The following is a 14,249-nucleotide window of genomic DNA, read 5'->3' on the forward strand; positions in this document are numbered from 1 at the left end:
AGATCCCAGTGAGAACATCTGTGAATTCTACGACCCCAGAAGTATAGCCTCAGCACAGTGCCTGAAAAGGTTGGAGCGGGTGACTACTCATTTTGAGAACACCGAGAGGGAGCTCAGTGGAGGATAAAAGCCCAGACTCTGGGTTGCCATTCTGGTGAAGATTATCACAGGCTATTTAGATCCCAGCTTTGCCACCTTATGATTGTGGCCTTTGGAAGCTTACGAGCCTCTACAAAACTCCATTTCTTCTGAAACATGGTGATTATAGGTTTGCAATAAGGATTTCATGAAATAATGTGTGTAAAGTACACTGTCAGAGTAAGAACAGCTCTTAACAAAAATAGCAAGTGTTATTTTCCTGAAGATCACATTCCAGTGAGTCCAACAGCAGAAACTCTCAGCTATCACCCCAAGTAAACATAGGTCCTCGTAGTTTTAGGATTAACCTCACTTAATCTGGAGTTCTTCCCTTTTCCCCCATCGCCTTGCATGGATAGTATGTGTTAGCAGAGGGTTCTGTAGCATTGCGTCTTCCTGGGAGAGCACTGGCCTGTGGACATTGTGTACCCCCACCGTGCTGAGTCCACAGCCCCATATGGTCTCCAGTACTGGTCCTCCTTTACCATTGCGGTGATGGCTCTTTCCTCACTTGTGCTCTTTGCATGTGTTTCCTCCCTCTCTCTCAGTGGTGTCCAGCCTGGTGCTCAGGAGAGCCATGAAGGTTTGGCTGCCCTCTTCATTTCTCTGTTCTGCAGGCCCGGGGTTATTATTAGAGCTTCCCCTCTTCTGATGCACCACACAACCGTTTCCGCTGCTTCCCCAAGCCCCTCCATGGTGGGTTTCATCTGTCAGCTGATACTTCTAGCTCCACAAGGAAGGAGGAGCATTACAGTTTTGTCTCCCCACACTCATCAGAATGAGGATCCTGTTCTACGTACTCTGCAGAGTGCTGTAGCTTCGCAACACATTCATATCTTATGTTATTGTTTCCCATGAACTCTATCCGCTCCCAGACGCAGACTGTTAGAGCCTTAAATGGTGGGAAAGTACAGTGGACAGCATTCTCTGAGTGAGCCTTTACCTCAGCCTCTTCTGCTCTGGAACATTGGTTTTATTTTATTTATTTATTATTTTTACTTACCTGCTAAGAGTTTGAAGGTGAGACAGGAGGATCACAAGTTGAATACTATTCTCAGCAATTTAGAAACACCCTGATTCAAACTAGAAAGCACAAATAAATGCAAAGCCTGGGGATATAGCTCAGTACTACAGCCCTGGTTGAATCCTCAGTACTGTAAAGAAATAAAAAAGTATTTGGTAACTTTGTGCTCTCTATCTTTTAAAGGCTGGTGTTACTGTAAATTTGTGTTTTTCCCAAACTACACTTCAGGTCCTTGTGTAATGAGTAACAGTGCCCTCATTATGAGAGTCCCAAATTAGAAGATATATGATATAGCTTGGAAAACTTGTGTACCCCCCCAGTCTTGGAAAACTACCAGCTTCCCAAGTGATAGAAGTAAGTGAGTGTGGGAGTGGGAAACAAAGAAATACGTTTACTGTAAAACTCTGGCCAACCTGTCAGCTCTATGAGAGCAGTAGTGCCAATTTCTGGCTGTCTTGCCTTCACACCAGTGCACCCTTTACCTTGCGGTGGAGCACATGATCACAAAGTTTAGCCAATTCTGGAAATCAGGCTTTCAGACTTTGTCTAGTATGACATCAGGCCCCCTTTGTTTTGTGTCTCAGGTGTCAGAGTCTCTGACAATCCTCCTGTGTGACATGTGCTTTTTTGTTTTAGGGCTTCACATTTGGCAAAGCTGGAGAGATCCTCACCAAGAGGCTGCGGTACCTGGTTTTCAGGTCCATCCTGAGACAGGTATGCCTGCTGAGGGCTGAGCTTTGGAGAGTAGGGGACTCCCATTGGCAGCCAGGGTATAGGCAGTGGACCTCTGTCATGTTGCTGGGATTCAGCTCCCACATTGGGCCTCCTTCAGTCTCAGAGATGGCACAGAACCATCCTGAGGTGCAGGCTTAGGCCCTACAGTCTGTTTACTGGGGGTGAGCTCAGGGCCTGGACTGGTTGGACACAAATGGAGTCCCCTGACTGGATTCACCTCCATCTTTTTTCTCAGCAGATGTCGGCACTGTAGGCAGAAGTATGGCCTTCATTGCCCCTCAGTTTTGCCCTTTCTTTTCTCCTGTCCCCTGGACTATCCAGAGTCCTTCATCCTGTTTCTTGCCCACCATAGTTGCCCTCTGTACTCTTCCATTCCGCAAATCCAAACATCACCATGCCCATTTCTTACTTCCGGTGTCTTTGAATAGTCGAATAACACACCAGCTCCAGCGGACAGTAGGTCAGTGGAATGCTTCTCACCTTCTGCACTCTCACATTCATGACCCTAACAGTAGTTCAGTGTGAATGTTTTTTTTAAAAAGGGGGATGGGGCTTGGGCGAATGTAGCCCAGAGAAGCCCCATTAAAAGGGATATTTGTTTAGTATCCTGAAAATATTGGGTTTTTAAATAACTTTCTTTTTAAAATCTCTAATCACTTGCCATCGACTGAAATGGTGCTGTAGGATCCTGCTTCCACTGTGATTCTGGAACCCTGGTGAGAAGCCTGTTTGTCCTGTTAGGATTTCCACAGGATGTTCATGTCTTCCCAGCTGCCTTTGGCTGCATGGTCCTTTCCTGCTCCTCCCACCATCGCTTAGAAAGACGCATGAATGTGAGCTAATTGCTAAAGATGCAGAGCTGGGATTAAGTCTGCCGAGGGAGGGCATTATTTGATGAGGTCTCCCGCCCTTGGTGCCTCAGGCCAAATCTCTTACATGGACAAGATTCCACTCAGGCTCAAGGTTGTCTTCGCCCCACAGCCAGTGCCCTGCGGCCTCACAAGCCAACTCACAGATCTAGTGTGTCTTGAGAGCTGAGGGGACAAAGTACAGGATGCTTTTCCACCACTAGTTAAGTGGGACAAACATACCTGAGGGCCTAGTACTGAGCATTGGATGGTTTCTGTCTTCGAGGAAGTCTCGTCCCGGGGGAAAGCACTGAAGCTTGTGAGATGACTAGAAAGCAAAGTGATATTTGCTACAGTGAATTATAGCACTTTGTTTTTTCTCAAATGTTCTAGATAAAAATGATAGCTACTGTTTTAATACAAATCAACAGTTCAGGTAGCTTCTTAGAGACCAGACATTTGTGATGACATCAGTTCTTAATTCAAATTTGTAATCTTGTATTTGTATAAAAATATAAGTAGTTTTACAAAGAAAATCCTATTTTATGTTGAATATTACATTCTAATCCACCTTGCTTCTGTTGATTTGTTTTTTGCCGGATTCATTTAGTCTGCCCTGAGCTACAGTTACCTACTTGTGCACCTTCTCTGTTTGGATGTCTAATAAGTCTTTCACACTTCAGTATTTTCAAGCTTGAACCCACCATGCTCACTCCTTATCTACTCTTTGCCCATATCAGAAATTAGAGTACCCCTCTAGCATTTGTTGAGGCCAGAAACCTTGATGACTCCTCTCTCTGTGTCTGTCTTCCTACAATAGCTTCATGTCTGGTTTCATTGCTTTTATCCTCATCCCAGTCTGGTAGGTTCACCTATAATGCCAGGATCATTTCTCTGAAATAAAAGTCAAATCATATCTTTTGTACTCAAAACCTGCTACCCATATTCCTCAGGGTAAAGTCTGGAATCTTTGTAGCTATCTAAAGTCTGTACACGACATGCACCACCCAGTCTCCCAGAACCTCTGTCCTATGCTTCATCCTTCACAGTCTCCTCTGAGCCTAGTGGCTCACCGCTGATATGTAGGGAAAGAGGGTCAGGGTACCACGTAAGGATAGAAATCTCTCCAGAAAAAGCAGCTTTTTTAACTTTACAAAAAGTTTCCCCTTGGAGAGGGGAGGAGGGGGAGAAGGGAGGGCAGGGGTAAGGGGAAAAAATGAGGACCAAGACTTGTCATGTAGAGGTACAAGATCCCAACAATGAATGTAACTGTACTGTATCCCTAAAATGTACCAGTAAACTCAAAGCTGAAAAAAAAAAAGTTTCCCCTTTGGCTCCTGACATGGGTAAGGCTTTCTTGCTGTAGTGTTTGAAAGATCAAGTGTGTCCTAGGTTCTGAGCCTTTGAGCGTGCTTTCTTTCTTCCCCTTATTCTCATGTCTTGTTTTGTTTTTCATGTCTCTGCTCAGTTGTCACTTCACACCGGCCTTCTCTGACCTCTCCGTTTCCTAAAACAGCTTCTCCCCTTACTCCTTTGCTATAGTGAGTTATAGCACTTTGGTAGGCAACCTTGCTGTTTTCCTTTATAGAATTTATTATCATCTGAGATGATATGTGTGTGTTTATGTCTTCTGCTTCTAGAACCTAAGCCTTATGAAAACAGTAAATTTGTTGGTGGTGTTCACTGTTCTAACACTAGAAATTGCGCTGGGCTCCCCTTGGACTCCATTTCACCTTTCAGAGCTTTCCTGGTTCTTGGGGAATCCACCTCTCTCCTTGTCTTCCCCCTGTTGCTGTATTCCCGTCTGATCTCCCAGTCTCCAAGAGGCTGGTTTCACTGCTCACTGCTCCACCATCTTCCATCTTTCAAAACATATTTAACAAATGAAATGATATATTGATGCGTTTGTGTATTGTCTCTTTCTTGTCTATTGAACATAAGCTTCTGAATGCCAATTGCAGGGAATATAATTGATATGCAAGACTGATCTTTTGTTATCCTCCTGGAGGGTTTATGGTAAAATCTCTTCTGTGCCACAGGATGTGAGCTGGTTTGATGATCATAAAAACAGCACTGGGGCTTTGACTACCAGGCTCGCCAATGATGCTGCTCAAGTGAAAGGGGTACGTGCCTCCTTTCTGTTTTCAGTTGTATCCATTCCATTTTGAACCTCAGGGTAATGACTTTTTTTAGTTATTATCATTAAGAAAATATTAAATAGACATCTAACCCACAAATGACACATGCTTTATAGAAAACTGTTGGCTATTTAAACATTATATGCTCTAATACTGTGTAGATACCATGTAGACATTTTCCCCACATTTCTGTTACTAGTAGTATTTCCAAAATGCATATAGAAGAACAGTTAATTTGCAAAAGAAGTATTTTTCAGCATCTCATTCAGGATCAGGCTATTACAGTGTTCAATCAACAAAAAATTATAATTGCTCCTGGAAGAAGATGTGTGTAGTTGGCTACAGAAGCCCCATGCTAGGACAGTGAATTTCAGAAGAAAAGAAAAAAAAAAAGATTTTAAAAAACTGGTTGAAACAAGTGAAAAACCTGAAAAATTAAAACAAAGTTGGAAAAAAAATAATGCCTTGAATCTTATATCATGACTTTTAATTGAAGTGACAATTTTTTCTACAACTTTTCCTGGCAAAAATGTTCAAAATGATGAGGAATTGAAAAAAAAAATGTGACCTTTGCTGTTCTTCCCTTATTCTGAACCATATTAATCTTTATATTCTAGACTTCCTGTAAGACAGTAATATACTAATAATTCTTCTACACAATAGATGGAACTTCTGTAAGAATAAGTTGTGAAGCACTCAGCTGCAAAATTGCAATGTGAATCTTAAAAATTATTGTTTTAACACAGTTCTCTGTTTAAAGCAAACACATTCAGAAAAATCAACATTTAGATACAGTCGTATAAAACCAAAGTGAACACTGCTGAAAATAACTTTGAACTTTTTTTGAAAAATAATTTAACACATTTTTCTTAACATGTTTGTAGTACATGGTTATTACATTCGTCACGGGGAGTTGGTACGTTTACACAGCACATCTTATTTTATTTTTTTTACTTCCCTCTCTCTGGTCCTGAACTTCTTTAAAAGAAACAAAGATTGTGTCTTGGTGGGGAGTCTCCACGGTTGGTCAGATTGTCATAAAGTGCCATGCAAAGAGTAGAGGCAGGATATGTGGCTGGGACTGGCTGGTGGTCATGCAAGGAAGGCCCCAGTGGTATGGTGATGGCAGCAAAAGACCTGAAGGTGCCTGCAGAGAATGTGATAATCAGAAAGTTAGTGAATACGAAGGCCTTGGTGGTGACCACCACTCAGCTGTTCCCCAAGTGGAATAGGTTATAGCCTCTGAATAACAGTGAGCAAGGGAGAGTTGTAATCGTGGTCAGCATTGCACCTAGAAGTAGATAATAGATTATTTTATTTTATTTATTTATTATTTTGAGACAGAGCCTTACTGTGTAGTTCAGGCTTGAACTCACTGTGTATCCCAGGCTGGCCTCCAAGTTGCAGTGATCCTCTTGCCTCAGCCTCCTGAATGCTGGGATTGCAAGCATGCGCCACCACTCCTGGCTCTAGATGGTCATTTTTTTCTTTCTTTTTGGTACCGGGTATCAAACTCAGGACCTCACACTTTTGACGCAGGTGCAGTGCCACTGAGCTAAATCCCAGGCCTCTAGTTGGTAAATTTTAAAAGGATCACTCTCTGCTATTGAAATAGGCCAGAGGAAACAAGGAATAGAAGTAAGGAAGCCATTACAATAATCTAGGAAAGGGGCAATTGTGACTTAGAATATTGTGGCCATACTAAAGATGATGAAATACAAAAACTTCTGGATATAATTTAAAAGTATGGCTTACAACATTTTTGGTTGAATTAGATGAAGGAAAAGAGAGATAGGCAACTTTAAAATGATTTCAAAAATTTTGACCATCACAATTGGCAAAATTGAGTTCACTTTTAATGCGTTTGGGACGCCCATTGGAGAAACAGGATTGTGGGCAGATGGAGAGCTAAATTGTGACGCCTGTGGTAGACATCTATGCGGAAATTTCCAGAAAGCATGTGGTTTTATACGACTGGAGCTCAGGAGAGACATGTCCTCTGGAAATACATATTTGGAGATTTTTCTTCAGCACTGTTGTGGCCTTTAAAGATAAGAAGCTGGAAAAAGAAAGATAAGGCACTGAATCCACTCTCATGCAGTATTTGTGGATAGGAAATCCTAGTCCTGAGTTTAGGGTCATGAGAATGAAGGATTGGCAAGTGAAGGAGAAGAGCAGTATAGTAGAAACAAAGCTAAGAAAGTTATCTTGTGGAACCAACAAGCTAGAGTATCAAATCCTTATAAGCTTATTGCTTATAAGATGATTGAACTTTCATATGGTACAGTGAGTGATGCGGAGGTGTGCAAAAGCTTGGTTGCTCAAGAGATGCGAACAGAAAGGTACACCGTCAGACACATGATGAAAGATATTCTGTGAAGTGGGGCAGCAAAATGGGATGGTAGGTGGAAGAGCACAGTGAAATATTACTTTGAGAGAAGGGATAGCTCATTCGTAGAGCACTTGCCTAGCAAGTTTGAGGCCCTGAATTAAATCCCCAGCACAAAAAGTGTTAGCTTGCGTTCTATTGTAATTTAAATCATTTGGAGGATCCACAGATGAGCTCAAGAGAAGTCCATTGTACTAGGTCCCCTGAAGAACATTTTGTAGGGGTGGTGATATAAAGGGCCTATGTGAGGCCATTTGGAGACAGGCTTTGTGAGGAAAAAAAACTTTATTCCAGTCTCGGTGTAAACAGACTGAAATCAGGGGCCAGATTTTAGCTGCTGGCCAGAAAGAGCTGAGTTTATTCCATTCGTGTGTAGATGGAGAGAGAGAGGGACGGAGAGGGAGAAGGAGACGGAGAGGAGAGAAGGAGAGGAGGGAAGGAGGGAAAGACAGGGGGAGTGGGGGAGAGAGAACAGCTATCTGGGAAGGGAGTTAGGCTTACACAGAGCTTGAAAAGGGATCTATAATATGAGGAATGTTTATGTCTGAGGGCCCAAGGACAGTGTGCGCGTATAGAAAATCACTGGATTTCTTGGTTCTAGGGAGATTGTATACTCAGTCCTCAGTTTTCTTTATGGACATCTGTCCTGTTTACTGAGAATAGCCTGTTTGCTTTCAAAGGCCTCATTGAGGCCAGGCGTGGCAATGATCACTGTAGACAAATTGAGGCTTCTAAATTATAGATATCACTATTAGGCTGCATCGCCCTGTCATTAGTGTACCGTTTACAGACACCCTGTCACACATGCCCATGTACTCTAATGGGTGCACATAGCTCTGCGCCTCTGATGTGGAGGGCACAATCTCAGAGTGAACACGAACCCCGTCCCTTGCAGCAGGACCCCAAGCAGATGTGGCTTGTGCATTCTGCATCGCTGTTTTTTTCTCCCCTTTAGTTCCCAAAGTTCTGACTTGTCTTAAGCTGAAGTGCTTTCTTGTACTTGTAAAAGTTTTGGAGAATCCTTTCCACTGTACTGGTGGTGAGGCCCCTGGTGGACAACCACCAGTCATTAGCTACCTGCTGGTGTTGACCTTCTACTTTTCACTTGCTTCTTAAAAGCGTTTCCACCTAGCGCTGTGAAGGCCCCACCAGGGAGTTAGAAAACAGATTTTTATTCCAATGACTATAAATGTCTTTAAGTTAGAGTTTAAGTGCTTTGATCATTTTTTGAGAAAGAAGGAAAATGGCAAGAGACGAAGAAACAGCAGTAGGCCATTGGTCCTCAGAACAGTGTCATCCAAGGCTCTAAAGCAGATGTGGCTAATAGGTTTAATTTCCCCACAACCTAAAGTCCTAGATCTTTTCAGTTCAGTTTTCCTATATGTTAAGAAGAATCAATTATCTTTCATTTCTCTCCTTTTTGTGGTCTTTGACTATCATCGGAAGCTGGATACCCATATTTGTGAAGGTTAACGCCATGGTAATTCCTCCACTGTAAACTTGGGGGATGTTCTGAGTGTTTCAGTCAGCAGCTGATGTCGGAAATCAGAAGGGCACACAGATCTGAGAACAGAAGCAACTAGCCTCATTTGTGCTGCAGATTCCCCACTTTGCATCCTTTGACCTTCACATGAAACGTGTAGAACAGAGAGCTGACTTTGCAGACTCACCCACTCATTGGCTTGTGCCAAGTTTTGCAAAGCATCACTTTCATATAGACTCAATAATTGCATCAAATAAAAATTAATGTGCTTTATGACTTACACTATCTTCTTTGGCCCTGCAAAAAGGTCTGGTATGGTTTTCATTGTATGTAAAGGCTAATTAAGGTTGTACCACCTTTCCTCCCCTAAGTATTTAAGGTATCCCTTGATTTTGTGGGTACTGATGTAGGGGATTATAAAGGCTTCTTCCTTAGATAGCTTTGCATATTAATCAATGCAGCTGCTCATTTTCAGTGTTAGAGATTTGTTCAGAGTCACAAAGACAGTGGTGACTATCCTAGATTGTGCTTCATCATCTTTATCTGGAACAGCCTTAGTGGGCAGAAGAAATTTTCAGGATAGAAAACAACATTGGCCACTTTCAGACAAAGCAGGTTTGAGGTCCACAGCAGGGCTAGAAGGTGTATGCTCTTCCCAGGGCAGAAGATATGTGATGGACAGAAATATATAGTAGTGGACAAAATTGACTTTGTAGATTGACTTCTGGTTGTAGAATTGGAAATCACTGCATACTGCTGAAAGTTGTGGTCAGGCTTCTTCTGGTATTAAAGGGAAAGGTCTGGTGCATGCTTAATTTTTCCAAATCAATTATAGGTTAAATAAACATAATAAGTGTCTCAAATAGGTCTTGATGTATTTGAATATCCATAATAAAAACTTGTATCCTTAAATTATAAGTCGTTATAGATCTAACATTGGAAATTTACATATGTTTATTTTATTTTATTGGTACTGGGGATGAACTCAGGACCTTGCACTTGTAAGGCAGACAGTGAAACCACTGAGCTAAATTCTCAGCCCTACATCTATCTGTTTAATGTAATTATCAGACTTTATCTTGCTGTCTGGCAGAACCTGCTGTATTGATCATGCTTTGATTAATAAATGTTGTCTTGGGCTGGGATTTAGCTCAGTGGCACTGTGCCTGCCTTGCAAGCTCAAGGTCCTGAGTTTGATCCCTGGTACCAGGAAAAAAAATGTTTTCTTGATGTTAAAATTAGAAAAAAATGTAATCAAATTCTGGACTACTATACTTCTTTTATCGAGAAGTCATGGAAATCCTTATTTTAGAAAACCATTAGCTGGGGATTTAGCTCAGTAGTGCCGCCACCTGCCTCGCAAGAGCAAGTTCCTGAGTTTGATCCCCAGTACCAAAAACAACAACAGCAACAACAACAACAACATACAGAAGACCATTAAACAACCTACATATAAATATTTCCTTTTAAAAGTGAGAAGATAATGTATTTTCAGGAAAAGGAGCTGTCACAATTCCTAAGATGTGTTGTGCCCATGTACCAACTCCATACAAGGAATTTAAACATTCTACATTTACAGATATGTACAAAAGATGAAGGGAATCAAGAGATGGATGGAGGGGAAAGAGACAGAAAAGGGGTGAAAAAAATGAAATAAATGAATTATGGTGTATTGTGTGCATGTAATAATTTCCCACAAGAATATAAACATTATGTCTTCAAATAAGTACTAATACAAAAGAATATGTAAGCATAGACTTTATATATAATACAAGCATGTGCCTGTAATTCATTTTGTTTTTCAGGCTATTGGTTCCAGGCTTGCTGTACTTACCCAGAACTTAGCAAATCTTGGGACAGGAATTATTATTTCTTTGATCTATGGCTGGCAGTTGACACTTTTACTCTTAGCAGTTGTACCCATCATTGTAATAGCAGGAGTCATTGAGATGAAAATGTTGTCTGGACAAGCACGAAAAGATAAGAAAGAGCTGGAAGTTTCTGGAAGGGTAAGTCAAAGAAAATATAATTGCTTATCTAAGTAAAAAAAATCAGTGTTGCTTTATTACTGCCTGCCACTTACTGTGCTCTGAGCCATACTGTTTACACTTATCCCACAGATTAGAAAATGGAGCAAACACATTCCTAGGCTCAAGGACTGACCACAGCTTTTAATAGGCTTTTCTGGTTTAAAATTATTTTATACACAGTCTTCTTTCTTCTGTCTCTTCCCTGTTGCTTCAGTGCATTACTGATTTCCTTTCTTTCCTCCTTTTCCCTCTCTACCTGTTCCCTTTCCTTCTACTGCTTTGTTTCTTTCAAGAAAGCATAAATCTGCTTTTTTATTTTATTCATTAAGTTTATTGGTACATTTTAGGTGTACAATATGATGACAGTCATCATTGGGAATTTGTGCCTTTACATAATGTGTCTTGGTTCTTATTATTTTTCACACACCCTGCCCTCTCTTCAACCCCTCCACCCCATTAATGAAAACTTTGTTTCCATTTTATTTCCATATTTATTCCTTTCCCTTCTTCCCTTTCCCCTGTGCCTCCCATTTCCCCTTCCCCTTTGGGCGTTTTCTTCCTGTTTCACATTATCTGTTATACATTTTGATCCTTATTTACACTTTCAGTTTCTCACAACAGATATATAGATCTATATATAGATATATATAAATTTTTTTGGTATTTGCACAGTTTTTTCAGTATTAGGATACATTCAGTGTCCCATTTATTTCACTTAAGAGTATCTCCTCAATGTGTATCCATTTAGCTATAAATATCTCTAGTTTCTCATTCTTTATGGCTGAGTAGTATTTCATTTTATATAAAAAAAGACACATTGTCTTTATCCAGTCTCCAGTTGATGGGCTGGGGCCTGTGCACACCTGGGATGGTATCTAGGCATGCCTCTGGCTAGGGCCTGACCTGCTATGTACTATTTTCTGGGAGGGCTTTTGCTTGGGGTCTGTGCACCTCTGACCCTAGTGTCTGAGCAGGCTTCAGGCTTGGATCTCCATGCACTTACCGATGTTAACAGGGCGAGCCTCTGGCTGCAGCCCTTTGGCTTGAGCTTGTGTGCCCGAGCTGCTCCATTTGAGGCAGGGCCCTGTCTGGGATCTGCCTGTAGCCGTGCCGGTCTGGTCCACACTGCTGCTTGCTAGAATCTCGTGATTTGTTTCTTTTCTGTAACTGCTTGTAGAATTTTGTTCATCTGTTGGGTTTCTAGAATCTTGACTGCTTTATGCCTAAGTGTGGCATCCTACATGTGTCACTTATCTGTATGTCAAATTCTTTTCCCCTGCTTGGGAAGTTTTCTGCCATTACTTTGTCAACATTTTTTTTTAATGTCATTTGCAGTCTCCTGTCTCTTCAATGGCTCCAATCAGTGTTTTATTGTTTTTTGCATCATCTAGAAGCTGCTGGATTCATTTCTCATGGTCCCTTGCTATTTTTATAATTTTTCTTTTTCTGGTCACTAATCATAATCCTATCTTCTATATCTGATATTCTATCCTCACATAGGCTCTTTCTGCTGCATGAACTTTCAATGGGGTTTTTAATCTCCTGGAAATCTATTTGCATGTGTTTTATGGATTCCATTTGTTTCCTTTTTTTAAATTTTTTTTTGGGGGGGTACTGGGGATTGAACTCTGGACCTTGTGCTTGTGAGGCAGGCAGCAGAACCACCAAGCTAAATCCCGGCACCATTTGTTTCCTATGCTGGAATTCCATCGTGTTCCTCAGCTCCTCTATTTTTTAAAATCTGTGTCTGCTCTAGAGTTATTAATCATGTCTTTCACTAAAGACACAATTTCTGTTGTTATCTGAGAAATTATTTCTGATTTCATTTTGTCCAAGTTCTCTTCCATTGCAGTTCAGGAAGTCCAGGTAGTTGTGTTTCAGGTTATTTCATCTCATTGCCCCTTGGGGTTGTGTAAGGTGATCTGGAAGTCTGGTTTTGAGACTTGTTTAGGTGTCTTCTCATTTCAACCAGAGCAGTCTCCTGTGTCTTTATTGAGGTGACTCTTCTCTAATGGGCTTCAATTCTCAACAAGCCTCAAAGAGGCCTTCTCTCTGCTGCTCACCACTGCACCAATATCTGGGTTTAGAATGATGGCCTTCTCGATCCCCACACTGGACTTTCGTCTGGGCAGGCTTCTGGCTGCTTTCTGCATGCACTTACTGATAGTATCTGGGCAGGCCTCTGGCTGGGGACCGTCTACCTGCCCAGCTGTTTTCCAGGTGGGCCTTTGGCTGGGTCCTGCATGCTGGTATCTGGGCGGGCCCTGGTTGAGGTCTGTGTACCCATTCCACTGCTATGATGAGTGGGCTTCTGGCTGGGGTCTGGGCTGCTGAGCCACTGCTGTCTGGGAAGGCTTCTAGCTGCGGACTGTGCACACGTGCCAACAATGGTCTCTGGGTGGGCCTCTGGCTGGGGCCTGCATGCCTGTGCAGGTGTTTTCCAGATGGGCTTTTGGCTGGGATCTGTATGACCAAGCTGCTGGTGTCTGGCAGGGCTCTGGCTGGGGCCTGTTCACCCACACTGCTGCTGTCTGGGCCTTAAGTCTGTTCTTTATTGAGAAAGATAAGCCAAATTTGTTACATATGGTGAGAGGATTCAATATGGAAAATTCTGAGTATTTATTTTTATGGTTTAAATGATGGCTACTTTTTCGCTTTTGTCATGCCTCCTCCCTTAATATTTTTTTGTCTGCATGCTTGTCTCTTTTTTCTTATTATTTATAAATAATTATGTGGCATTTACTACAAACATTCTTGCAAATATTTTACCCCTTATCACAACCCTGAAGTAGGTTTTTTTTTTTTTTTTTAATCATCTTATGGTTCAGTTAATTCTTAAGCACAGGCAGGCATGGCCCAAGTACCTGACGGCTGGTAAGTTTGGGAGTTAGAATTCAAACTCAGACAATTGTGCTCCTTTGATCTAGAAAACAAGTCCTCTGATGGCAGGACCTGATCCAATACACGATCAGGATCATGGCAAAACTGAGAGTTCAGAACAGGACTGACCCAGAACTGGTCTTGATGTTTAGACAAGGAACATCTCCCAGTAGACATTCCAGGTCTCCAGAGTTAGGGCAGTACCAGGCAGGTAAGTCTGGCTCAGGCTCTCAGCAGACCCAGGTGACCAAAGTTGTCTCTGTGAATGATGAGAAAGGTCCCAGGGTTGTTCCTCATCTCAGACACTTCGTCCTCTACTTGCCTGCATCTCCTCAGTCTCTGCCCTGTTGTCTTCTGGTTCTTCCATGAAAATCCTTTGGACCAGCTTTAGTATTTCTCAACCAGTGTCTGTGGGAGGCAGATTTCCCACAAGGCACAGCCTCTGAGAAGGACGGGGCTGACCCCCAAGGTCTGCTTGTGGTCCAGGTCACACTGGCCCTGGCCTTGTACATCCTCTGTTCTTTGCCAGTAACTTCATTTAAGAATGTACTTTAGGTTTCTTTCTCCACATGGTGTTGACTCTT

At 42.0% G+C, this 14,249-nt stretch overlaps 1 protein-coding gene across 3 annotated transcripts in view; it reads left to right on the plus strand.

Moving 5' to 3' along the window:
* LOC104868220 (ATP-dependent translocase ABCB1-like) overlaps positions 1 to 14,249 on the plus strand; it is a 127,207-nt gene that overhangs the window by 82,031 nt on the left and 30,927 nt on the right. For all 3 annotated transcript variants that reach the window (XM_010632895.3, XM_010632896.3, XM_010632894.3), the window contains 3 exons: positions 1,799 to 1,876; positions 4,785 to 4,868; positions 10,561 to 10,764. In XM_010632895.3, the coding sequence (XP_010631197.1) occupies positions 1,799 to 1,876; positions 4,785 to 4,868; positions 10,561 to 10,764 (366 nt within the window). The remainder of the gene's footprint in view (positions 1 to 1,798; positions 1,877 to 4,784; positions 4,869 to 10,560; positions 10,765 to 14,249) is intronic.

Source organism: Fukomys damarensis, unplaced genomic scaffold (genome assembly GCF_012274545.1).
Source record: "Fukomys damarensis isolate Sample0158 unplaced genomic scaffold, DMR_v1.0_HiC HiC_scaffold_4, whole genome shotgun sequence".
NCBI classification, from domain to species: Eukaryota; Metazoa; Chordata; class Mammalia; order Rodentia; family Bathyergidae; genus Fukomys; species Fukomys damarensis.